This window comes from Anopheles coustani, chromosome 3 (genome assembly GCF_943734705.1).
Source record: "Anopheles coustani chromosome 3, idAnoCousDA_361_x.2, whole genome shotgun sequence".
Taxonomy (NCBI): Eukaryota; Metazoa; Arthropoda; class Insecta; order Diptera; family Culicidae; genus Anopheles; species Anopheles coustani.
Window position 1 is genome coordinate 6,806,583 of NC_071288.1, and position 24,638 is coordinate 6,831,220.

At 47.3% G+C, this 24,638-nt stretch overlaps 4 protein-coding genes across 4 annotated transcripts in view; all 4 read left to right on the forward strand.

The window, feature by feature from the left end:
• LOC131272359 (leishmanolysin-like peptidase) overlaps positions 1 to 9,111 on the forward strand; it is a 30,463-nt gene extending 21,352 nt beyond the window's left edge. The window contains exons 2-7 of the mRNA XM_058274071.1: positions 6,132 to 6,263; positions 6,326 to 6,520; positions 6,590 to 6,975; positions 7,034 to 7,447; positions 7,523 to 7,815; positions 7,895 to 9,111. Coding sequence (XP_058130054.1) covers positions 6,132 to 6,263; positions 6,326 to 6,520; positions 6,590 to 6,975; positions 7,034 to 7,447; positions 7,523 to 7,815; positions 7,895 to 8,370 — 1,896 coding nt within the window. The 3' untranslated portion in view covers positions 8,371 to 9,111. The remainder of the gene's footprint in view (positions 1 to 6,131; positions 6,264 to 6,325; positions 6,521 to 6,589; positions 6,976 to 7,033; positions 7,448 to 7,522; positions 7,816 to 7,894) is intronic.
• Positions 9,112 to 9,611: 500 nt separating this feature from the next.
• On the forward strand, positions 9,612 to 12,602 carry LOC131272140 (cell division cycle 5-like protein). Its single transcript, XM_058273781.1, has 2 exons — positions 9,612 to 9,771; positions 9,868 to 12,602. The coding sequence occupies exons 1-2, from the start codon at positions 9,727 to 9,729 to the stop codon at positions 12,595 to 12,597; spliced, it is 2,775 nt and encodes a 924-aa protein (XP_058129764.1). The 5' UTR covers positions 9,612 to 9,726; the 3' UTR covers positions 12,598 to 12,602.
• A 292-nt stretch (positions 12,603 to 12,894) lies between these two features.
• Positions 12,895 to 14,588, forward strand: LOC131272141 (TGF-beta-activated kinase 1 and MAP3K7-binding protein 1-like). Its single transcript, XM_058273783.1, has 4 exons — positions 12,895 to 13,031; positions 13,100 to 13,198; positions 13,268 to 14,338; positions 14,403 to 14,588. Exons 1-4 carry the CDS (start codon positions 12,937 to 12,939, stop codon positions 14,530 to 14,532), a joined length of 1,395 nt encoding a protein of 464 aa, XP_058129766.1. The 5' UTR covers positions 12,895 to 12,936; the 3' UTR covers positions 14,533 to 14,588.
• A 543-nt stretch (positions 14,589 to 15,131) lies between these two features.
• On the forward strand, positions 15,132 to 24,399 carry LOC131261350 (BTB/POZ domain-containing protein 7). The gene is made up of 3 exons (XM_058263360.1): positions 15,132 to 16,875; positions 17,625 to 20,874; positions 21,095 to 24,399. The coding sequence occupies exons 2-3, from the start codon at positions 17,665 to 17,667 to the stop codon at positions 21,536 to 21,538; spliced, it is 3,654 nt and encodes a 1,217-aa protein (XP_058119343.1). The 5' UTR covers positions 15,132 to 16,875; positions 17,625 to 17,664; the 3' UTR covers positions 21,539 to 24,399.
• The last annotated feature ends 239 nt before the right edge of the window (positions 24,400 to 24,638 follow it).

Sequence of the window (24,638 nt, forward strand, 5' to 3'; positions counted from 1 at the left end):
TTCATAATGTTGGTGATAGCTAAACTTATTGCAATAAATTATCAATCAGTATTTTTGGTTGCATTAAGATTTCACATTGATAAACGTTCGACAAGATTTGATTGGGGTAACAAATCATATTTTTCCAGTAAATCATTTCCCCCCGATAGTTGTCTTGGTTTCGATGTTTTCAAACGTCGACTAACAAATCATTGCTCAAGTTGAAGCGCAACGCTTCCTTACTTCATGATTTTGTTTAAAATCTTCTTTCCCTTAATTTCATTGATGTGCACTACCGGAAGCTTTGCATTGATAGATAATAATTTTTGCCGCTTTATTCTGCTATTTTCACAACAATCTTCTATCTTGAGCAATTACTTTACGGTGTGATACTTTGCCACGTGTTGTGTTTCCGCTTCACTTGTCGGCTTGGGGCCGTTAATTTCACGTGCACACACACTGGCCCCCCCGGCTGTCCACCACCAACAGTCAATATACGGTCGAGGCATTCTTTCTTGTTCAAACACGCGCCCCATTCGGATGCCGTTTTTCGCGCCGTTTCACTTTCACGTGGCAGGGGCAGGCAAAATATTGACTTATCTGGTCCCGTTAATCATTTCATGTCGCACAGGCAAACCCCCAAGTCTCGCCAGCATCATCATCAACAAACCACCAGCGGCAGCCGGCGGCTAATTTCCAGCCGAAAATAAAAATGAAAACCTACCTCCGCTGAACGGCACACGGAGGAGGAAAGCCTGTGTGAAAAGCCTACGCCGTCGTGACATAATCGAATGTCGGTCACAATGGTGGCTGGCCGCCAAGTCGGGGGCACAGGAAACCTTCCCGCGCTTGCAACGACACGCCGTGACAGTTTACAAGACCCGAAGGAAAGCCCAAAGTGTCAGGCATCGCGGTGGTTGGCCCGCTTTTTGTTTTTGCCCCGGTCTTCTCCGGGGCCGACGAAAGGAAGGTTAATTTCGATACGGTAACAAACCCACGGTAAGACAACGGAACCGCCGCGTGGTAAAGCCTACCAAGGCGAGCGTGATGTTTGCACACACTATTTACTTACTTCTTTACCTATTCCGTAAGGGCTGACCCGTTTTACCAACGGCACCGTTTTTTTCTTTCTTCTCATTTCGGTGGGCCATTTGCATTGCGGCCATTTTCGCAGTCTCGTTCACATTTCCCATGACGTCTCCGGACGGACCTCTGCCCTCCGGTGACGAGGGTTTTCCTCCGCGGGTACCACTATCACTGGGGTTTTGCGGTTGTGGAATTCCGCGGAACCACGATCAACGTGAACCCCTTCGGGGTTGTCTTGCAGCGCGCGTTCAATCTGTCGCCTCCGAGTGTTGTGTTGTGCGCTTACATCATTAACCATCTTCTGTGTCTGCTGGATGGGACAACCTTTTACACCGCTTGCCGCTTTGCCACGGGCCTGTCAAATGCTGCTTTTCGCCTGCAAAATGCTTCCTCATCACGGTTCCTCATTGTTCTGATTCCGATGGGTCCGCGATGTTTAAACATGGTTCGCTGTCAAACAAAAATCTCCAGTGAGAGATGAACGATGGTACCGCAGAAGATGTCCCACGGATGTGAGCAAGGTGTGTATGTTTTATTGGTGGCGAAAGGAAAACTGCATCCAGCAGCTACGACATCGACTGGTAGGCACCTTCTGTCGTCGGTTACCTCGGTACCGAACGGGTTAATTGTGTCGCAGTTGGAATCATTAGCAACAGGAAATGGTAGGCCCGATTGCGCCGAGTTCGATTCAATAACAACCCGATCACTGTCGAAGCGGATAGTTTGGGCACTTTCTCGTGCCGTTTAAGGAACGTTTTTCTGCAACTGCTCCTGAGCCGAGGAAAAATGACACACTCCTCAGGTATCCAATAACGGGCGACGTCTTGAGGAAACTGTAACCAGAGAGAAAGAGTAAGATACCGGTAGGGAACCATGGTCGCGTACGAACGAGCACAAAAATGATGATGACTGATCTGTCCACACTGGAAACGGCTCCGGTGACGGTCGTACGGCTTTAAGCTGGAGCGCGCTTTATGGTTTAATTAAACGGGTCTTGTTTACCCGTCCGGTATCCCGCGTCGGTTCCATTATAAAACCGTTAATTATGTTCCTGGCTATCGACACCCTTGGCATCGCAGAAAGGGTTCGGTACAGTGTATCGAAATGAGTCATAAGAAATAGAAAAGAAACGCTTGTTTATGATGCTGACTTCATTGAGTCTGTTTTATTTTTTCCGAAGGAGCAATTTGTGTGTATGGAGCACCCCTGTTACGTAGGCCAAGGAACTAATCGCTGATGACTATCGTGAACATATCGTCTAGCTTTGTTGGACTGCCAATGAAAGGGAGGCTATTGAGCGAAATACACTGAATGCATCATTTGAGTGCTAGATAAACAGTGCGATCGTTTGTGATCCTCGTATCGGAGGAAAATGTCACGGTGTACAGAAATCTAAACATCCACCTAATACTTCAGAAAACACTGGACTACCATTGTTAATGACTCGCCTGGACGTCAAATGGGTTGAATTTTGCTCCTTGCCTACCACTAAGAGCTAAGTGGAAGCAGTATCGGATTTTGAACTCCGATCTCGAGTTGCTAAAACCGGTGACTAGTAGTTTTGCAAAACATTAACAAATACAGCTCAACTATGGCCCTACGGCCGTGACCGGTATCCAGTCGAAATTTGAAGAGGGAACAGGACCGCCGGCGGTTAAACGATGACGCAAAACATCTACTGATCGGCAAAGTAAACCCACAACGCCTGACGGGGATGAGAATAGGGACAACCTGAGCTCGTTTTGCTGTGCAACCATCCGACCTTGCGTCCCCTTCGGCTATGGGTCGCAACTGTGGAGCAACAGCTTCGAGGCTTAGTCACGGAAAACCGAGCCCCATGGTGGATAACATGGTAGACAGGCTTTGGTTCTGACTGCATGTACTCTGATTTCTCTCCGCATTGGAAGTGTTTGGCAGGGAAGGAAAATAGGAAACCGTGGATTTAAAAGTAATCTGACGGAAAGATTAGCTGGATGAAGTATGAACGGGGACTTACTTGAGTTTTTTGTTCAGCGGCGTTAATCGGATTATTAATTTATTTAGGATCCATTTTAACTTTGTATGGAAATACGTAAAAGTATACCTGTACACTCTTTGTGCGAATATAAATCATTTTACAACACAAGTTAATGAACAATCAAAATGAAACAAACTTTTCACACAACTACTAATGGTGTCGCGACACTCCCCGCTAATGAAGGGCCCCTAATCATACAACCGAGCGAACCGTAACTAAACCGTGACCCAACAGTTTCGATGTTGGATACCCTCAAATCAAATCTTGATCGCAAACCGTGGCCATGAAATGAATTTGTCGGGTTCAGCCCACCAAAGCCAGTCTGGCCAACCGTGACGATCATTTCGTTGCGCGGCCGACATACCGCCGGATGTCTCCGTGATGGTCAAGTTCGAGGAGTTATGTGGTAGAGAACCACATTCAGATTTCGTTAGACAAAAGGTTTCTTGTCAGGCGAGAAAAAAAGATACTTATCTTAAACACCATCACTGTATCATCGTTCCGCGCGGTTTGGTCGGCTGAAACGGAACACGGATGCGATCGATCCCCGAAAACGGGCTCTTTGATACGGTAGACATGTTACATAAAAATTTCTCTATACTGGTGTATCTTCAGTCGGATGAGTTTCTTATCACTTCCTGGTGCGAATGTTGTGCGGAAGCTTCCCTGGTTTCGATGGTTCAATAGAAGTGTTTTTACTTTTTTCTTTTCTTTCTCCATGCGGCTCACCATTGCTCTATCACCGTAGAGTATTGAATAAGATTATAAAAGAAACCGTATCGAATTTGATGCGAAGTGTAATAACTTCTTCTCGCCTTTGGCCGCTGCTTCCTCCGGATGCTTTATGCCTTCCATCCAAAACATCCATTAAAACGCTCGATCGTCTCCAGAAGATGCCATCTCGAAGCCACCATCCAATGGTGGGCACTTTCGCTATCAGTCATTTCGTAATGGTTAGGTGAAATGCTTTTCTTCTCTTCTCTTTTGGCGAATTGAAAAACTGTTCAACAACTTAACTGTTCGCTGTTCTGCTCATCTGCTCGCTTTTGGTAGCATTTAATAGGCGTTAATTGATGGGAAAAATTCATCCGGTGATGCAGTCCATTCAAAAGAGTGGCGGTTGGTTCCTGTTTCCTAATGCTTTTAGAAATTGAAAAAGGGTATTATTATGCATCAAGCTTTTACTGCTGATTCTAGCATTACATGTTGTATGAATGATGTATGAAATGATTTTCCAAGATAGACCCTAGGCAGATTGAAATTTACAAAGACAAAATCAATCAAATGTGTATTGTAAATGCGACTACCTGGTATTGTTTCTTCTATGGCTTCATCCGAAAACTCTTTGCAGTAGCTTTCTCCTGTTGAAATAAATAGGACAAAATCCAAAAAAAAAAGGTTCTCCAGTAGCGACATACTATTAACCCTAAAGTAACCGAAAACCGATACCGGTTTGCTTAATTGTCCTTCAGCTCCGAATGACGTAATGTGCGTGTGCTTTTTTACTTCAAACTACGAACTTCGGAACAGCTGTGGGCCATCGTAGGGAGTGGTTTCGCTAACCGTTTGCCGGTCCTTTCGCTTTTGGGAAAGCCTGGAAACCGGTAGAGCGTGCAAGGGAACAAATGAGAATATAAGTCAGCGATTGTATTGAGGATTGTACACGATTTTTTGTTTCAAATGTAAAATTATACACCAGTGATATGTAATTATATCATCGAATATTGCATGCATGAAGTTTTTTTGGGGCGATAAAATAATAACTGATCAAATTTATGTAATTTATGGAACGTCAAGTGTGATCTAGTTTTGTTTGGGGTGTTTTTAGGTTGCCAAAAAATTTGTTATACAGTTCTTTAGTTATCTTCTTAAAACATAGCCAAAAATTGTTTCTTCATGCACCTTATAAAACTCTTTGAATTATTTTCTCTACAGTACCTTTCTTTCACGTAACCAAAAACAAGTACCCATTTCGTATCTAAACGTTTTGCCGGAACATCTGGCTGGCGAAACTAACCGGTTCGGGACAAATTACCGACCCCAAAAGATCTGTCGAAAGATTCTTTCGGCCCAAGTCGAGCGTAATTTACTGCAAATTAATTTTTTCCACACCAGTATCACAGCTGCATGCAAGACATTCGCGAAACGAACGAACGTGACCCAGAGGCTAAAGTTCCGTTCGATTACCTTGGCCAGCAGTCAGCTGGCTCCCGTAGTCGTGGACTACCCAGAACTAGATGAGTCGAAGGGCTCCATTACGGTAACGGAAGTCTCGAGGTACTGACAATTGGTTCTACTTAGGCCTTCCGGCGTGAGAATGTGTGTCATCATTGTTTTGTGCAATTGTTTCTGAATTGTAGATCAAATGGTGGGAAAGAGGAACGTGTTTGTTTGCGCCAAACGAAAGATGAAGGAACTTACTTGTGCTTGTTTTGTCTCGTGATCACATATCGCAAACACACAAGTAAAATATTAATCTTTCCCTTTTTTTACTGCCATGAAATTGTTATTAGGTGAAACATAAATTAACCCTATGATTTGAACAGCGAGTTTTTGTTTTTATCTGATCGTTTTCCTTATAAGTCCAGATGGTAATTTATCACCAGCGAACTGAATCTGAAACAGTACTCAATGGTGGCGCAGATCGGACCGGTTTAGTTTTTGGTCTTATGTGCTATGCTTTCATTGTAGCATAACCGAACGTGATCGCGCCCAGAAGCGCAATAAAAAACCATCCGGCTCAAGGTGGTTCACATTGGCAGCTCTAAGCGGTACAACCACATACAGCTTGAAGTTGGAACAACGGGAATTATCTAAACAGCGAAAAAAAAAAATAATACTCCAATGAAACATAATCATTTTCTAGTGATCATTTATTTATGGCACGATCATCAAACCGGAGAAAAAAGTTCCGTAAAACTTACTTGTTAACTATTAGAAGGGAAGAAATCAATGTGGCGTAGTTTTTATCCTTTTTTAAACCCAAGAAACATTGTGTATTTACATATTTTCCTTTTTCTTACGTTTAATCTTCTTTATTCGTTCTCAGGTAATTCACGGCGTGCAGCTGGAACCGCATCATGTGATCCGAAAACGCAGCATCGATCAACCACTTCGCATCCTGATCGTCTACGATGAGTCTGTCTATCGATTGGATACTGATAAGTTTTCCCTTATTAATGTAAGTTTCACTAGCGTACTCCTCTTTAGGATGTATATTAATAGTGAACCACTTTCCAATAGAACACCATACTTCCGGAAGCGGTCCGGTTTTGGGAGCAAGCCCTCATGGTGCGCCAGACGAAGGAAATCATAAGACTAAATCGAAAGTGTGAAAGCAGCCAGGTGTTCGTGAAGAACTCGATGACCTACTGCATCGATTCGTGCAAACCGATCACACTATGCGGCGAGGTCCAAGTACCACCAGATCATCTCGATGTAAGTGAATTTTTGAACCCCTAACTCAAGCGGCCATTTGATCTTACGTCCGCGTTTTTTTTTTGTCAGGTTTGTCGGGTTTGTAATTCTACCGGGCAGGATTGTCACGAGGATCCCAACACGACGGCCGGATCGGGCATATCGAATGCAGACTTTGTGTTCTACGTATCCGCGCTGCAGTCAGAACGGTGCCACAAGGGACTGACCGTCGCGTACGCCGCTCATTGTCAACAGGAAGCCGGTCTCGATCGACCCATCGCCGGTCATGCGAATCTCTGTCCGGACAGTATCAGCACGAAACCGCAGGAACTGCAGACACTGCTCTCGACGGTGAAGCACGAAATTTTGCACGCACTCGGATTTTCGGTCAGTCTGTATGCCTTCTTCCGGAATGACGATGGTTCGCCAAGGACTCCCCGGAAGCCAGACACTGGGAAACCGTATTTAAATGAAAAGTAAGTTTAGCTGGTCTTACCAATGTTACAAAAACTTAAGTGGTAAGCTTTCTTTTAGGTTCCAAATCCACCAATGGAGCGATGAAACGATCCGGAAGGTCGTCCGTACCGATTGGGCCGTCCGGGATGGTACGATCAACCGGACGATCGATATGTTCGTGACGCCGCGTGTTGTCAAGGAAGTGCGCGATCACTTTAGCTGCCAGAAGCTCGAAGGTGCTGAACTGGAGGATCAGGGTGGCGAGGGAACGGCGTTAACGCATTGGGAAAAGCGTGTACTGGAAAACGAAGCAATGACGGGAACGCATACGCAAAGTTCTGCCTTCTCACGCATCACACTAGCCCTGATGGAGGATTCCGGATGGTATCGGGCCAACTACAGCATGGCGTCGCCCCTAACGTGGGGCCGCAATTTGGGATGTAATTTTGCCATGCGCAGCTGTAAGGAGTGGATTACGTCTAATACGCTGAAGTAAGGAACCGTGCGATACCGTTTGAATGTGGAAGCATTCGACGGAAGTTTAACGTTATACTTTGTTTCTTTTAGGGGTCGCTCCATACATCCCTTCTGCGCTAAAGTGAAGCGGGATCCACTTCAAACGGAATGCACCGACGATCGCAGCTCGGTTGCACTGTGCAACCTGGTGCGCCACGTAACACCACTGCCAACGCAATACCAAAACTTCGATTCCCTCGCACACGTACCAGTCGGAGAGGAAGGTTTCTACGGTGGATCAGTGTCTTTGGCTGATCACTGTCCTTACATCCAGGAGTTCACATGGCGCAGCAAAAACGTGGTCGTGCGTGGATCGCAGTGTCAGTTCGAGGACAACAATCCTAGTACGTACAAGGACCAGGCAGCTAGAGAAAAGTGTGTACTTTACTGACTTTTCTTATCCTTCACTTTTTTTGCATGTAGAACCGGAGAAAAATTTTGCCCTGGAATCGTACGGCCCCAATTCGAAGTGTTTCGACCACAGCGAGAACATGTGGGAGGAACGATCCTGCCGACAGACCCGCGAATGGCAACATTGGGGCTCCGGTTGCTATCAGTATCGCTGTGATCACGGACGCCTGCATATTATGATTGCAAACAAATCGTACGAGTGCTTCTTCGCCGGTCAGAAGCTAAACGTTCAGCTTATGGCCGAAGGGTGGCTACATCGAGGTGCCGTTATCTGTCCCTCCTGTAAGGACGTCTGCAACAGTGTGTTCGAGCGACGTGGCGAACGGTGTAAGGTGAGCGAGGACGCCCCACCGGATAGCTTCTATCCTAGGGACGAGCTGAGATGTAGCGGAGCATCAAAGCTTCATCACCGCAGTTTCCTATCCCGTTTTGTGCTGCTGACGATGACCTTCACAGCCAGTGCGTACGTTTCGCGGCTGTACAGCTAATCAATGTTTCCTATGCACCGATCGCCGATGCTGTGCATCGTGCGCAATAGGATGGATAGAAAACAACCATTTCATGTATGTGATAATATCAGTGAGGTGTTCGATTTGACTACGACCCTAAGAGAATGTTTCCGTTGTACATAGTAAGTCAGGACATCATAGTTAACCTAGGCTAGGGTACCTTTCCAGGAGGTATTTGAAACGATTTCCGGCACAAGTACGTTTGAGAAGTAGTTAAAGAACTAAATCAATCATCCCATCTCTCAGAAGAAGATTCTGCAGTACCAATAACCGGGTTTTTTTTCTGTAAATAAGTAATTATTTGGAAAGATGCAACGATTTACGGTGTATTTCTCATCTCGTTTATTAAGGTGCAATTTCAAATTTAATTCTCGGTCACAACATTCCAAAACACGATGTGGGTAATTTATTTAGTATGGTTTTATTGGCCTTTATTATCAGTCAATTTTACCACTATCGAATAGATCAAATAGATTTATTGAAAGATGGAGGGCTAAGCTAATGTAGGTATAATAAGAAGAGCAAAAAAACACACAGACCTTAGGCCATATGCAATACAGTGATCCCAGGCTTCACTGCATGCTTACAATTGTCTCTACGAAACGTGATGATAGGCACAGTAGGACTGAAGGAAATTAAAAAATCACAAAACTGCCAAAGTCATTCGTTTGAGTTAATGAATTAAATTCGTTTTTGTTTTTAAATAAAATCACAACTGTCCGTCTTTGTTTTCTGGTGCTCTTGATTTTTCAACTCTTGCATGATACACAAACGGCGAAGTGTATTGAGGGCAAAACAAAAAGCAGCAAAATTAGATTTTCAGTCAAGATTTATGGAAATCAAAATGGAATATTTTTATGTTGTTGATTATTTTAGTAACGAGAGTATCGCTATTTGTTGAATTGAAAATCTCCTTGAAATGTCGTCTAGGTTTAAGCATATTATTAAATAGGCAATAAAAAAACACAGAGCAATTTAAGTATGAAATGATGCAAATCCTTTCATGAGTGCCGAAAAGAAATGAGAATGTGTTAATTTAACAAATTTTCCCTTTGCACCTAAAACCACGTGCGAGAAATATGACCAACTGCAATATGATTCACATTCTCGGCTGAACCTCTCGATCGTATGCTATAAACACGCCAGTTTACCCTATCGGTTTTTTGTCGGTTTGACGTTGCCGTCAAGTGTCAATCGATGCTTGCTCCGCATCAGAAAAGAAACAACTAAAATTGTAATCAACAGTGTTCCGATTATCCCGAAAAGTGCGAAGTGTGATTGAATAAAATAATAGAACCATCTTGCTGATAGTGCGATCAACAACGCCTCGTCAAAATGCCACGAATTATGATAAAGGGCGGTGTTTGGCGGAACACAGAGGTAAGATGGTCCCTGCTACCGGATGGGTATCCTTAGGGGTACCGGTTAGTGGTTATTGCAAGTTTAATCTGTAACGATGAACTTTTCCGCCCGCAGGATGAAATCCTCAAAGCCGCCGTCATGAAATATGGCAAAAACCAGTGGTCCCGTATTGCGTCGCTTCTGCACCGGAAGTCAGCAAAACAGTGCAAAGCTCGCTGGTACGAGTGGCTTGATCCGAGCATCAAAAAGACAGAATGGTCTCGGGAGGAAGATGAAAAGCTGCTCCATCTGGCCAAGCTAATGCCAACCCAATGGCGCACGATTGCACCGATCATAGGCCGTACGGCGGCGCAATGTTTGGAGCGGTACGAGTATCTTCTCGATCAGGCCCAGCGGAAGGAGGAGGGCGAAGATGGGATGGATGATCCACGCAAGTTGAAGCCCGGCGAGATCGATCCCAACCCGGAAACGAAACCGGCCCGTCCAGATCCGAAGGACATGGACGAAGACGAGCTGGAGATGCTTTCTGAGGCTCGTGCCCGTCTGGCCAATACGCAGGGTAAGAAGGCAAAGCGAAAGGCCCGTGAAAAGCAGCTGGAAGAGGCTCGCCGTCTAGCGGCTTTACAGAAGCGGCGGGAACTTCGTGCGGCCGGAATCGGTGGAGGCAATCGAAAGCGTAAGCTGAAGGGAATAGATTACAACTCGGAGATTCCGTTCGAGAAAACACCGGCTCCTGGTTTTTACGATACGGTCGATGAGTTTGTAGTGCCGATTGCGGCCGACTTCTCCAGCTTGCGTCAACAGAGCCTCGATGGGGAGCTGCGCACGGAAAAGGAAGCACGCGAGCGCAAGAAGGATAAGGAAAAGCTTAAACAAAGGAAGGAAAACGATGTGCCAACGGCTTTGTTGCAAAACCAGGAGCCGGCTAAAAAACGTTCGAAACTGGTTCTCCCGGAACCACAGATTTCCGATCAGGAGCTCCAGCAAGTCGTTAAGCTTGGTCGTGCTAGTGAGATTGCCAAGGAGGTGGCATCGGAAAGTGGCGTTGAAACAACCGATGCGTTGCTTGCAGACTACAGCATTACGCCACAGGTTGCGGCTACTCCGCGCACTCCTGCACCGGTGACGGATCGCATTTTGCAAGAAGCTCAAAACATGATGGCCCTGACGCACGTGGAAACACCGTTGAAAGGTGGCGTGAATACACCACTCCATCAGTCGGACTTTTCCGGGGTTCTCCCGCAAAGTCAGGTAGTCGCTACACCGAATACGGTGCTAGCTACTCCGTTCCGCTCGGTGCGTGGGCCGGATGGCGCTGCTACTCCTGGAGGTTTTTTGACTCCCGCTTCAGGAGCGATGGTTCCGGTTGGAGGCTCGGCCACGCAACCGCATGCACCCGGAGCAACCCCGAATTTCCTTCGCGACAAGCTCAACATTAACACCGAAGACGGTTTGAGTGTGGCGGAAACACCGGCCGCTTACAAATCCTATCAGAAACAGCTAAAATCGTCCCTGAAGGAAGGTTTGGCATCACTTCCCACGCCAAGGAATGACTACGAGATCGTTGTACCTGATAACGAAACGGACGAAGCGGCCGATGATGGTACGATGGACATGGAACAGATGGTGCCCGATCAGGCGGACGTAGATGAAAAGCGGAAGCGTAACAAACTCGCACAGGAAGCGAAGGAACTCTCGCTGCGCTCACAAGTCATCCAGCGCGATTTGCCTCGTCCACTGGACATTAACACGACGGTGTTGAGGCCATCAAATGAAATGCATGGGTTAACGGATCTGCAAAAGGCGGAAGAGTTGGTCAAGCAGGAGATGGTAAAAATGCTCAATTATGATGCTTATCGCAATCCAATTCAGCACACGCAGGTTCTTCCCTCAAAGCGCCCTCCGTTGAGTCAGTACCAGGCGTACCTGGAGCAACATCCGTACGAGAATATTGACGAGACCGAGCTGAACGAAGCACGCAAGATGTTGGCCGCGGAAATGGGTGTAGTGAAGCAGGGTATGGCCCACGGCGACCTTTCGCTGGAAAGTTACACGCAGGTGTGGCAAGAATGTTTGTCCCAGGTACTCTATCTTCCCAGCCAAAACCGGTACACGCGTGCCAATCTGGCCAGCAAGAAAGATCGCATCGAGTCGGCAGAAAAACGACTCGAAATCAATCGCAAGCACATGGCCAAGGAAGCGAAGCGGTGCGGCAAGATTGAGAAAAAGCTGAAGATCCTCACGGCCGGGTATCAGGCAAGAGCGCAAGCCCTGATCAAGCAGTTCCAGGACACAAACGAACAAATCGAGCAGAACTGTTTGGCACTTTCGACGTTCAAGTTTTTGGCCGCCCAGGAAGATCTGGCCATTCCGAAACGCTTGGAGTCGCTGACGGAGGACGTGATGCGACAAACAGAGCGCGAAAAAACCTTACAGGGTCGGTACGCTCAATTGAACGAGGAGCTGGAGGATCTAAACCGTCGGTTGGAAGAGACATCGGTCAACGGCGTAATGAACGGCAATGACGAAAACGGGGCACCCATGGTGAATGGTCGGATCGAACATACCTCGGAGGACGACGAAGGGGGGGAAGATACTGCCTCGGAGGCGCCACCGGTGGAAAACGTGGCGGCGATTGACGAACAAGAAGACGAAGAGCAGGAGGAACAAGAACGAAGTGATGAGGGAGATTCAGAAGAGAAAAATCGAGACAGTGACGATGCGGATGAGAACAGCTCTGATACCCAAGAGCATCAGCCACAAGAAGAAGTTGAAAGGATGGACGAGGGCGGTGGAGAAGAAGAAGAAAGTGACGAAGAAAGTGGTAGCGATGATCAGGAATAAGTAATTCAAATAAGCTTTTAGAACTCTAATAAAATCAATCAACGTTTTCTCCATCTATTTGATATGCTACCGGCTATTTCAACCGGGTTGAGAAAAAGAAAATTGTTGCGCATCGCCTTGACATTAATGACAGTTCTCAGGTGAAAGGGAAAAATAAACAACTAAACTCAATGACTCAATGTAATCTAGATTGCGAGGCTTTAAACACGTAAATAATAAACAAACCAGCCATCTGACCAGCCCAAAGTGTGTTGAGAAACAATACTTATAACTAGTCTAGTGCACATTAGCATTATTGTAATCGTTTAACACCTAGCCGTGTCTCGACCGTACCCAGTAATGATGGAGACAAGTATCAAGACCAAACATTGGACCGATGACCTAAAGGTTTGCAATCAAACCGGTGTGGGGGAAGCAACGAATCAAATATATAAGTAAGCATACGCTAAACAGATAGGTTATCGTGTATACTAACATCTGTGCTTTGGTTTTTGCTTCACAGGGAAGATGGTACCCGATGCGTCGGATATGAATCGCGTGATAAAAAGTGCCTTTGCTTAGCGAACAATTCGACGACAAACAAGGACGCCAAAGAAACGACGTATGGTTTTATTCGCTTCGAATGATTACGCGGTGCCGTGTAATACGTTGTGTGTTTTTTGTATTGCAGTTCGATGTATGCTATACTTTCGGGGCATAACGGTGCGATAGTGGCTGAAAAGGCACTGCAAGAGATGGCGGCCGATCTGCTGCTGGATCAGCTGAAAAAATGCAACACGGACGAAGCTGTGAAGGAGCTTATGCGGCAATCGTTCATGTCGGTGGAGAAAGGATACTTTGAGTCGATAAACCAACACGTCGCCACCAAGACGGCAATACAGCTTCATTTATCGGCCGATGGAATGAATCAGTACGAAATTTCGCAGCAGTTCGAAAATGTACTGCAGAAGCTCGATTCACTCAACAATGCACTGTCCATTGGGAGCAGTGCGGTGTTGGGGCTGGTGCACAGATCGCATCTGTACTTGGGCAACATTGGCAACTGTCGAGCGTTGCTGTGTAAAACGGATGAGCACGACACGCTGACCGTGACGCAGCTGAGTGTCGATCATAATTTGCTCAATCCCGAGGAAGCTGCGCGCCTGTTTCGTCTCGGTTTGTTGGCGCAAAACTTTGAAGGAGTTCCTCTATACAGTACACGCTGCATTGGAAACTATCTCGGAAAGGCAGGTTATAAGGATTGCAACTTTCTCTCGGGCGCTTGCGCCGAACCGGTAATCTTTGAGCCGGAAATCGTCGGTGGCATTGACATTACTCCTGCCTGTCGGTTCCTAGTGCTGATGTCCAGTGGACTCTGTCGAGCTTTACACGATATTTTCCCCGGCGACATATCCACCGGCAATCGGGAACTGGTGCGGATGATTTCAGAAGAATTTCAGAACCAGTCCACGCTGGGCGGAGTAGCACAGTCGGTGGTGCATCGCATTGTGCAGGAGCACCATGACACCTACATGCAATTGGTGGAAGAAAATAAACCCACCGCTTTCAACAGCCGCGACGATGTGACTTTGTTGATTCGCAACTTTAACTATGTGCTCCCGAAAGCCTTCGTGAATCGTAAGAATGGAAATCGTAGCTTGAACTCAACCATCTCCTACAGTTCGACCAGCTCCGATGCTACCCCTACAGAGGGGAACCATTCTACTATCAGCTCTAACATATCGGTGACAAGTTCAAATATGTATGTAGAACAGCGGAGGCAAGAAATTGATGGTACAGTTGTTCATCTTATTTACTAATTTCAGGACCCAACCTGGTAATCCGTACGATTCTAATCGAAGAATTCGTTCGCATGTGGACTTTTCCGATTTTTACAAACGTGTCGAAGCAGCTCGAAAGCGTGGGACGCTACCTACCCATATTGAGTTCGATTAGTTTACCCTTTGCTCAAAGAACTTTATAATAAAGCCAAATATTAAATAATCCTCGTATCTGTGGTTGTTATGAAACTATTTTTTATTGGAAAAATAGACAAAATTTAAATAATGAATTTAAATGCTTTTTTCTGCATTGGGAGGATCGCAAATTGATGCGAGTGTGGAAACAACATAAAAAGAAAGAGAAAGAGAGAGATAGAAAGCGATGCTCACAGCAGGTACTTGTGGTAGTGTGCGTGCAATACTCGAAGGTAACAGTTTTATGTTGTGTCTAGTGTTGGGTATAATTAGTTCCTCGGACTGGAGCAATGATGTTACTGGTTCCGTGGAACTAAGTGCAATATTTATGCAAGGCGTAGCAGGTTGCAACAAATTGTATCGGGTATCTTCCTACAATAAGTTTCATATTTCAAATACAAGATACGTTTCGACGGTAGGTAAGTGGTAAAAAGCAGAACAAGGAATCTGAAAAATCCGCAACGCCTAATTTCTTGGAACTGGGTTCACCGTTCCTATACCTGGAATGGTACCAACTTGCTAGATTCATGCCGGAGCTGCCAACACTAGCCGTGTCAAAAAACTTGAAAATTACAGAACATCGTCGTCGTCGCCGTCGTCGTCGACTGGAGTTTTCCTGTTTTCCTGAGAGTGCTAAATCAGTTGGCAGCGAAGTGGAAAAGGTTGGAAAATACGGCCGACGGTTGTGTGAACGCTAGCCCGCAAAGGTTACATCGGGATCGGGTCGTCCGGAGGCTCATTTCGAGGCGACTGCAGGTCGCATTGATCGACGGTCAGCAAAAAGAGAGATTCGCAATCCCCAAACGCAGCCCTTGTCGAATGTTGGGTTGCCGTAGGGGAGAGTGCGCGGTGTGGTGGTGCTGTGCAGTGGAAAGGTGAAAAGTGTTTCCCTTTTTGTGCACCACTCCGTCTGCTCCGCTCTTGTCTCAGCAGGAGGAAAGGATAGCAAAAGGGGCGTTGGCGGTGGTGGCTCGCGGGGTGGAGGAGCGAGGTGGCGATGCACATACGACAATAAACCCGTCCAGCCGTTCGGGAATGGCAATGGCAGGCGGAAGCGAAGCATTTGATTAGGGTTCCACCGTTTGCTTCTGGGCTTTCTGGGGATGCCAGTGCTTATGACCCAACATACACTGCACGGTTCAATACATCCGAGTGGTGTGGCGTGCGTAGGAGCATAAATAAGTGCTGTGCGTGCGAGCGTGCGTGTTTGTTTTCCTGCCACCGATTGTGCGTGTGGGTTTGTGTGTGTGTGACTTTGTGTGTTCGTGCGTGCGCGCGCGTGTTGTGTTTTGGAAAAAGTCGAAAAAAAAAAAGGATGAAATATCTATGTGTCCCTTGGATGCACTGACACAGGGTCGCGGAGGCAAGAGCTTGAGGAGAACGAAGGATCCTAAAACCAGAAGCACCAATTGGTGTTGATGGTGAAGGCGCGGAAGGAGGTACAAGAAAACGAAGAGGAGGTGTGAATGTGACGGAAAACAGAAACTTTCCCCCCGAAGCAGAAGAAGAAGAAGAAGACCCTTTTCGGTAGAAGCGAGGCGCCTTTCGAGAGGAGATCGAACATCATCAATCGACACGCGACAATGGTTGCTACTCAAACAGTGGAAATGTAAACATGGCCGATTGATACTAAACACAAATCACCGCCGTGTCGAAAGCAGCAGAGGCAACCAGCCTTTCCAAGGGGAAAAAGAGCTACATTCCTTTACATACGCCAGCCAGCCAGCACGAGAGGTTCTATCGTCCGTAACCAATAACGATAATCATCGAAGAAGCGGTACCTCGGGACGCTGCGGCAATTCTTTTTGGCTGGAAAAAGAGTGCTAGCATTTGATTGCACCGTTCGAGAAGAGTTTTGATCGTCGTGGGCGAGCATATTTCGCAACCCTTTATCATTTGGGCTGTGTGTGCTGGTGTGTGAGTGTGTTTCCATATCGTGACAAAAAGGACATCAAATCCGACGTTTGCCAACGATTTCAATCGAGGCACATTCGGACGATCGTGGTGCTTGTGGATAGTTCCATGGTTCATCGTTTGGTACAATCCAAGCACGGGCGAACCGAGTAAACTGCCGGTTTTGTGTTGGCCGTGTAGCAGCAATCCGTCCGCAATATGGCCTGCTGAGAGTAAATTAAACTACAGATCCAGAGGGCAAAACAGCTCGAAACGGTAGCCGCACATGCAAACGCGAATCGATAAGGGATATCATCATATTATAATAATAGCAATCGTGCCACCAACAACGCCAACCGACAAATAAACGGAGCGAGCGCGAGAGAAAACGAAAATATTTAAGTAAAAATGTTCGCACAATTGCATTCAGGTGAGTTTACATCTTGGTTGCTTTGCAAAGGGCAGACATACAAGGCACATCTCAAATAATTGCCGACAACGACGTTTATTTTTCTTTCAAATGCGATTATGTCCTCGCGCGAACACAAATGTAATCCTTGGGTATTTGTGCTAAAGCTTTGTCGTTTTCTTATGTTGCTATTAAATAGATTAACCTTTGACAAAACTCAAATTTTGTGTTTTACTGATGAATATCGTTTGAAATATCCTTTTGAATTTGTCCTGGTTTTTACTTATTGTATAGATAAAAAGATATAGATCTATCTTGTGTACAGTTTTAATGTTGTTGAGAGTTGATAATCGAATAGAAACCTTGTAGAGCAAAAGCGAAACGAATTTTATAAATAGTACATCCATCCATGGATACTTAGATGAGCTGTATTTTATGTTTTTCGCGTCATCGATCAAATGGGCGCGAGTGTTTCTGATGAATATATCGATTTGCCGCACGAGGCGTGCTTTCTGTTATTGGTGTGCGTTTTCGATTACCCTGGAAAAAGGATCACCAACAACGGCGCATCCGCCGATACAGGCCCACAGTGTACCATTGTTTTGGTGGCCAGAGTGACATAATATGCGTGCGGCTTAATTAGATTAGATAGGCGGTTTCGTTTCGGTGAAAACGAATTTATAGCGAGCCTTGTGTTTGCCGTGCCTTTGCTTCGTGCGGCCTAAATACTGACAACGATTAACCACCCCCTCCGCTTTCTCTCGTTTCAGTACTGCCACCTCGCGCTGTCACCGACGCCGTTGCTGGACAATGAATCCCGGCCTATGGGGATGCCTGATACCCTGTGGACTGTCATATTGGTGCGAGAGTAAGAGTGGCAGTGATCCATGCGTTACGACGGAGATGGGTGCAACAGCGTCAACGGACTGTCCCGGCTCTAGTGGTAGTGGAGGAGGCAGCGGAGGAAGCGGTGGTGCCGGGGGCGTCGGAGCAAGCGGTGGGATGTCGGGGATCACATCGACGGGTATCACCACGACACCGCTAACTTCGGCCGGTGGCCTCGGCTATGGTCCGATGTGTGGTCCGGGCAGTGGGGCAGGAGGAGGAGGAAGCGGTTCTGGTGGCGGTCCGGGGGCGGTGGTGCGTGAGCGACGCAAGAAGGTGACCGGATTCGCGACGCTCAAGAAGAAACTGATCCGACGACGGCGATCGTCGAAAGCCTGTGATCATGGGCGCGTGTTGCGCGAGTTCGTGTCCAGCTGGAGCCCGATGGAGCTGTCGGCGCTGTTGGAAGAGTATGAGTCGTTGGCCGCACTGAAGGACCTCTCGGTGCAGGCGGAACTGGCCCGGCCGCCAGCCACCACCTTCAAGCAGGACCTTGCCAGCCTGTACGATTTCCGGCACTGCACCGACTGCGATCTGGTGTTCCGTGGGACCGTCTTCCCGGTGCACCGCGCAATCCTGTCCGCGCGCTGCTCGTACTTCCGCGATCTTCTTGCGGGCTGCCCGGGGTATGGGGCGCGCATCTGTCTGGAGCTGCGCTCTTCGCCGGTGGACGTTGCGATGTTTTCTTCGCTCCTACGTTACCTCTACACGGGCGACCTGTGCACGCACGACCCAACCATCGACGTTAGTTTGCTGCGCAGGCTGGGGGAGGACTTCGGGACACCAAACCCGCTAGAGAACGATCTGCGCTATCTGCTGGAAACGGGTGACTACGCGGACGCGGCCATCGTTTTCACCTCCGAGGGTGGCGATTACCATCGGCCCGACTCGGGCAGCTCAGAGTACGGCTTTCGACCGAAGCTGGAGCTCCCGTGCCACAAAGCGATTTTGAGCGCACGATCGCCGTTCTTCAAGAACATGATCCAACGGCGGACGCGCAACATCTCCGAGGAGCATCAGCTGCACGGCACCGACCGGTCTCTGCACGCTACCACACGTATCGTGTTGGACGAGGGCGTCATTCCGAAGCGCTACGCCCGGGTGCTGCTGCACGCCATCTACCTGGACACGGTGGACCTTTCGTTGATTCTCCGTGGCAACGGTTGTGGCAGTGGCGCAGGCAGCTTGGGTGAGGTGCAGGCCCTGACGCATACCGGCAGGGCACGTCCATCACCGCTTGAGGAAGCGATGGAGCTGTATCAGATTGGACGCTTCCTGGAGCTGGACATACTGGCGCAGGGCTGTGAGGACCTGATTCTGGAGTGGCTGTCGCTCGACACACTCGCGACGGTGCTACGCTGGGGCAGCCAGCCGCACGGATCGGCCTGGGTGTACCGGCAGGCGTGTCACTATCTGCGCGAGGAGTTCTCGGCCATCGTTGGCTCGCCGGTGCTGTTTCAGCTCGACAAATCGCAACTCATCGAGGCCCTGCAGAACAATTTCTTACAAGCGTCCGAGCTGGAGGTGCTGCAGGCGGTGCTCAAGTGGGGCGAGCAAGAACTTATCCGCCGGATGGAGGACCGGGAACCGAACTTGCTTAGCCACACGGCCCACTCGGTCACGAGGAAGGGTATCAAGAAGCGCGATCTGAGTGACGTGGAGCTGCGCGAGATTTTGTCCGAGTTGTTGCCGCACGTGCGCATGGACCACGTGCTGCCGCCGAACAACGAAATCCTCAATCAGGCCATCCGGCGCGGGCTAGTCAGCACGCCACCGTCGCACATGATCGGGGACGAGCGGGAAAGCTTGCGGATTAACGCATGGATTCGCGGGGGCAAAAACCACGGGCTGTTCGTACGGCCCCGACTTTTCATGCCGTACTACGAGGAGGTGAAGGCGCTGTTGGAAGATCACATTGCGTCGCAGCAGATCGAGCTGCTGCGAATGCGCCGTTCGCGCCATCACATGCCCGACATTCCCGATACGCTGTACATGGTTTCGCGGTTGAACAGCAACGCTGGCACGACACTGGGCGGTGGGTCGGCCACCGGGGTCGATGTGGTCGCGGCGGCGACGGCCGCACCCATCCCTGCTCCGGATGCACAAACGATGGAATCGATGCAGAAGCGCGAGCAAAAGCTGCGTCAAGCACCCGGCTGCCAGCGTGCCCTCGGACTGCCCCTTTCAAGCCGTAGCGAAATCAACCGACAGATTCGTCTGCGAGTGGTCAGGGAGTTCAACTTTCCGGACGAGGTAGCCGAGCTGCTGGAGAACGCCAATTGTTACTGTCTAGATGGTGGAGGTGATTCGGTCGGCGGGGCAAACAAAGCACCGCAGGACTACGATCACGATCATCACCATCACGATCGACATCACCATCATCATGGCAGTCATGGGCATCATGGGCATCACGGTAACCATCGACATGCCAGCCAGCAGTCGCTAGACGACGACTCTACGCCACCTCCCTCACCGGCCATGCCCGGCAGTGGCGATCTCGGAGCAACGGCTCAACAACAGCAACAGCAGCAGGCCCATTGCTTTGGCCGCAACATGACATTCCCACGACAACAGGCGCAACAGCAGCAACAACAGCAACCGCAGCAGCAGCAATATCCTTCCCAACAGCAACAATCGGGACACCATTCCCAGCGTCCTCCGCTGCAGCATCCACTTCTAGCGCATGGCGGTAGTAGCGGAAGCACTGCCGGTGGTCTACATGCTTCACTGAACAACCCCCTCGGGTTGCTTGGTGCGCACCGACGGCAAGAGCTGCCCTCCGTTATCCCCGGAGGAGACATCGTCGCCTACAGATTGTCGGCACCGGTCGGTGGAGGTGCGGTTGGCCCCCCCGGTGGCATCGGTGGTGGTGGACTGGATCTGGGCGAAATCGGAGCCTGCTCGGATGGGCACCTTTCGGATGTGATGCCTGACGTCGCGATGGCAACGGCTTCGCTCGGTCAACTGCACTTGGGAGGCGGTGGTGGTGGTGGCGGCGGTGGAGGAAATGCTTCCGCCGGGAATGTCGGCAACGGGTCGGATATGCCGGAAAGTCTCCATCTCGATTTGGGCGATGGTCCAAGCCATATGATCGGCGCAGCGGCAGCTATCGGTGGATTGCATCACAATATTCCGGTATGTTTCAGCCCAAAACAACTCAACTGTCTGGTGTGTTAGGTTAGATATCATGCAAATAGAAATGAGAACTGATAGGGTGATCATTTTTTCAATCTTGTGTGAATCTTTTGTATGGGATTATTTTTCTATCAAAAACACTAAACCACAAAATTGGAGCAAGTATTGCTTCGTTCCAGTAAACTCTCGCTAACACTTATGTTTCCTATTCCCTCCACAGCACCACCGGATGGGTCCTTCGACATCGTCCACGAGCACGTTCCATCACTACATGACGCGAAACCTTCTGAACCCGCTGCACGGTTCCACTGCTCAACCATCGACGTCTCAATCGCAGCAGCAGCAGCAAGCGCACCAGTCCGCCATGCAACCGTCGGCCTCCTCATCGTCCTCGTCCTCGTCGATGCTGCTCGGTGCTCACTCAGCTTCATCGCAGCTGCACGGTTCTCAGGCGTCGCTTTCGCACGGTAGCCAGCAGCATCTCGCCGGATCCCAGCAGCTACTGAATGTGGCACCGGCATCCTCCCAACAGCAGCCGCCATCGCAACCATCGCAGCAGCAGCAATCGCTTGCCCAGCGATCGTCCTCGCCGTATACGCTGCACCGTGCTAGCCCCGGCCTGCCGCATAGTTCATATCACTCTGGACCACCGCGCTTCTTATAGAGAAGGTTGCAAGTATTTCCCGATCGGAGTTGCCTCTTCGTAATGCCTTTCTGAAATAGACAAAAACACAAAGAAGAAAAAGAAAAAAACGGTCACAAACAAACACACGCTCTTACAAATTGCAAGGCTGCGTGAAGTGAAGAAAGGTTGTCGATGCGTGATTTGAGCTGTTGCATACACTGTGCGCGTGCATACGAAGCAAACACTTCAAAGCTGCTGATGTTGTACATGATGTTGTTTTCCCTCGGCAAGCGCGGGAACGAAGGAACAAATAATAATGATAATACTAATAACATTAATAACACTATTAATAATTTGCGGCACAGTACGATATTATATGGAAACAATTTGAATTAGTTAAAGCGAAACACTATGATAATATGGATACTGTAATGATAATAATCAAGTACCCTCCACCCCGGGGAAAACCGGCAGAACAACACCTACAAATACCTACACACACATAAATTCTCGATGGTTATCCTCTCAAATCGATGGGCACAGGCCATATGAGGGTGCAGAAATGGTCGATAGTCGTTGCGGAAACCATTTGGCGTGTTTTTTGGTTGAAGTAGCAACAAGCGACTTTATAGTAATGGTGAAATTAAATGACACTTACAATTATCTACTAATATTAACAATATCTCTAATGGCAGCAACGTTTGAAGCAACTCACGCTCTCGCGCTGATTGTGTAAACTGTCGGGAAGGCATCAAACAACGGAACGTCCCGTTGTGGGCATGGATTCCGCTAGAGCTTCCAGGGTGTTGTGCGAAACGGTAACAAATATTATCCATTTCCAGTGGATCGCATCAAACACTGGTTCATGTGTGTTCGCTCCGGCGATGGGCGAATCTAGCTGCGACACTACTACTGGTGCCATCCCGAAAGGCAACGATTTGAGCAGTGCATTGTGTCGCCGCCACAGGTATTTCAAGCCACAGACACGAAAACCATTACTCTAATTATGCTATCCACGAACGTATTAAAAGTGGCCTCTCTCGGCCAATATGATACGAGACACGTGCGATGATGTGATCGACGTAGATTACTTATTGGTTAATGAAAGTGCAGCTCTTATGGACTATACTTTTCGTTTTATTCGATACTCTACCACGCTAAAGCTACTACAGGCAGTGCCTCTTTTTTATCCTATTATATTTGATTATCGGGAGCGTTTTTTTTACTACTGAGCGATCAGCCAGAAAGTGGTGTAGAAATTAAGCCATTATTTATTTATCTTTTTATTAAAGATATTGCAACAGTTAAGTTTAGGGTTATTAATTTGTCTCATTATGCTAAAGATGCACGAACAAGTTTGTTATATCGGAAGAGTTTTTTTTTAAATGGACTATGACATTAATGTATTTCTGTTTTTGAAATTTGTTTGGTTCTATATTCATGATATTAATTTATTGATTCGTCAACTGCTGGGGGGCTAGTTTGACCGCATGATCGAGTAGAAAATAATTTCCAGAAGCAATCATTTATGTTCCTTACGCATAAAAGGGATAGAATCTGTAAAAAAGAATTTAAAATGGGGAACGCAAAAAAAAACTATTGAATTACAAACGAAATATACTTTAGATGTACCCCTAGATAAACAAGATGCGAGCGGTTCGGTTTCCATTTTCCTATACTGGAAGGAAAATAAACTTGTACAATGCAGTTCAAGTGTGTCAAGACAAACAAACATTAACTGTAAATATAAAATAAAACAATTTCAAATTTTTGATTGTAAGATCCGCGCTAAGGTAAACCGTTTATAAAATATATCCCATTCAAAAGCAAAAACAATAGTCACAACGATAACAGAGTCAAAATCACAAAAAAAAACCTAGACAAGGAAGAATCGTTTCGTAAACTCCATCAATAACTGACGAATGAAGTAACCCGCTAACGGAGTGAAATATGTTTGTTCCCGTAGAAGCACACCTTACTCACGTTACTACTACAGAATGCAATCCATTAATAAAATGAAAAATACAGATAAAATACATTGTTCAATGAATGCTGCCAATTCACTTGACACCTTATTATGGAGAAGATATTACTGAAACGAATCACAAGATAAGAATACAATAAACATGGACGAGATATGGTACCAACAATAATAGGATCTACGAAGGATATGGGGAAAAACGATGACTTGACGCCCATCCTCAAGTTAATTCGAGAGAGTTAGGGTTTTAAATTCTTCAAAGAAAGTAAGATTCCAACGACAACAGTTGTGCCGCTGCATGGGGAAAAAGCGCTGCATTTTAATTTACTCGAAACTAAAGTGGAAGTATGAATATTTTCTTACAGCTGTATGGAGAGCATGAAACGACAAGCGTTAGAAGGTTGTTTGAGTTGGTACAAAATAAGAAATAAAAAGAAATCAAGCAAAAACGGTAGGAAATGAACGGACCAATTGTAACTCGGTACAAACGGTCGATTGCGAAATGGAAAGCCGACGGCAAGCAGTACCCATTTAGATAAATCGAATCAAGTAGATGATATCTGCAGTATTTCCCAGTTCCCCCGTCGCCCTTATCCCTCTCTACAGTACCGGAAATGGAGTTGATACTTCGCCATCGCCATGAGTCGGATAATGTGTATCTTGTATGGAAAAGAACAAACAAACAAATTAAAATAACTTTAAACTATTCAAAAGAATTGCTAACATGAGCGAGGTAGCTATGGGAGTCGACGAGGAGAAACACGATACGAGATGCAAGAAGTATCCGCATTCTTTCTCTGTGCGGAAGATATTGTGAAATTATCAAACAACAGAGAAACAAATAATGGAAATGGATCATTGCGCGAATGCAAACCGTGGAAAGCACGATTATGAAACCCAACAAAGTAAGAGTAATGAAGAAACGTCAAATAAAATACTATTTTAAAAATTACTCCTTCGTTTCATTTATAGCTGCGTGAGAAATAACGAACTCAGGGTGGGATTTTGAATGTCGCATCTGTCAGCAATGACATGAGATGTCATACGATAGCTTTGAAACTGACGTCTATTGATCGGCGTCAAAGCAGTTCTCCGTCCTCTTCACTCCCGCGTGCCAGATAGACGCCTCCGTAACGGAACAGCGATACATGTGTCGAA

Excerpts from the sequence above, each read along its gene's own strand:
- LOC131272140 (XM_058273781.1), top strand. The coding sequence starts at position 9,727 with ATGCCACGAATTATGATAAAGGGCGGTGTTTGGCGGAACACAGAG. Across the intron at positions 9,772-9,867 it reads GTGTTTGGCGGAACACAGAG|GATGAAATCCTCAAAGCCGC; the intron begins GTAAGATGGTCC and ends TTCCGCCCGCAG.
- LOC131272141 (XM_058273783.1), top strand. The coding sequence starts at position 12,937 with ATGATGGAGACAAGTATCAAGACCAAACATTGGACCGATGACCTAAAG. Across the intron at positions 13,032-13,099 it reads GCAACGAATCAAATATATAA|GGAAGATGGTACCCGATGCG; the intron begins GTAAGCATACGC and ends TTTGCTTCACAG. Across the intron at positions 13,199-13,267 it reads AAGGACGCCAAAGAAACGAC|TTCGATGTATGCTATACTTT; the intron begins GTATGGTTTTAT and ends TTTGTATTGCAG.
- LOC131261350 (XM_058263360.1), top strand. The coding sequence starts at position 17,665 with ATGAATCCCGGCCTATGGGGATGCCTGATACCCTGTGGACTGTCATAT. Across the intron at positions 20,875-21,094 it reads GATTGCATCACAATATTCCG|CACCACCGGATGGGTCCTTC; the intron begins GTATGTTTCAGC and ends TTCCCTCCACAG.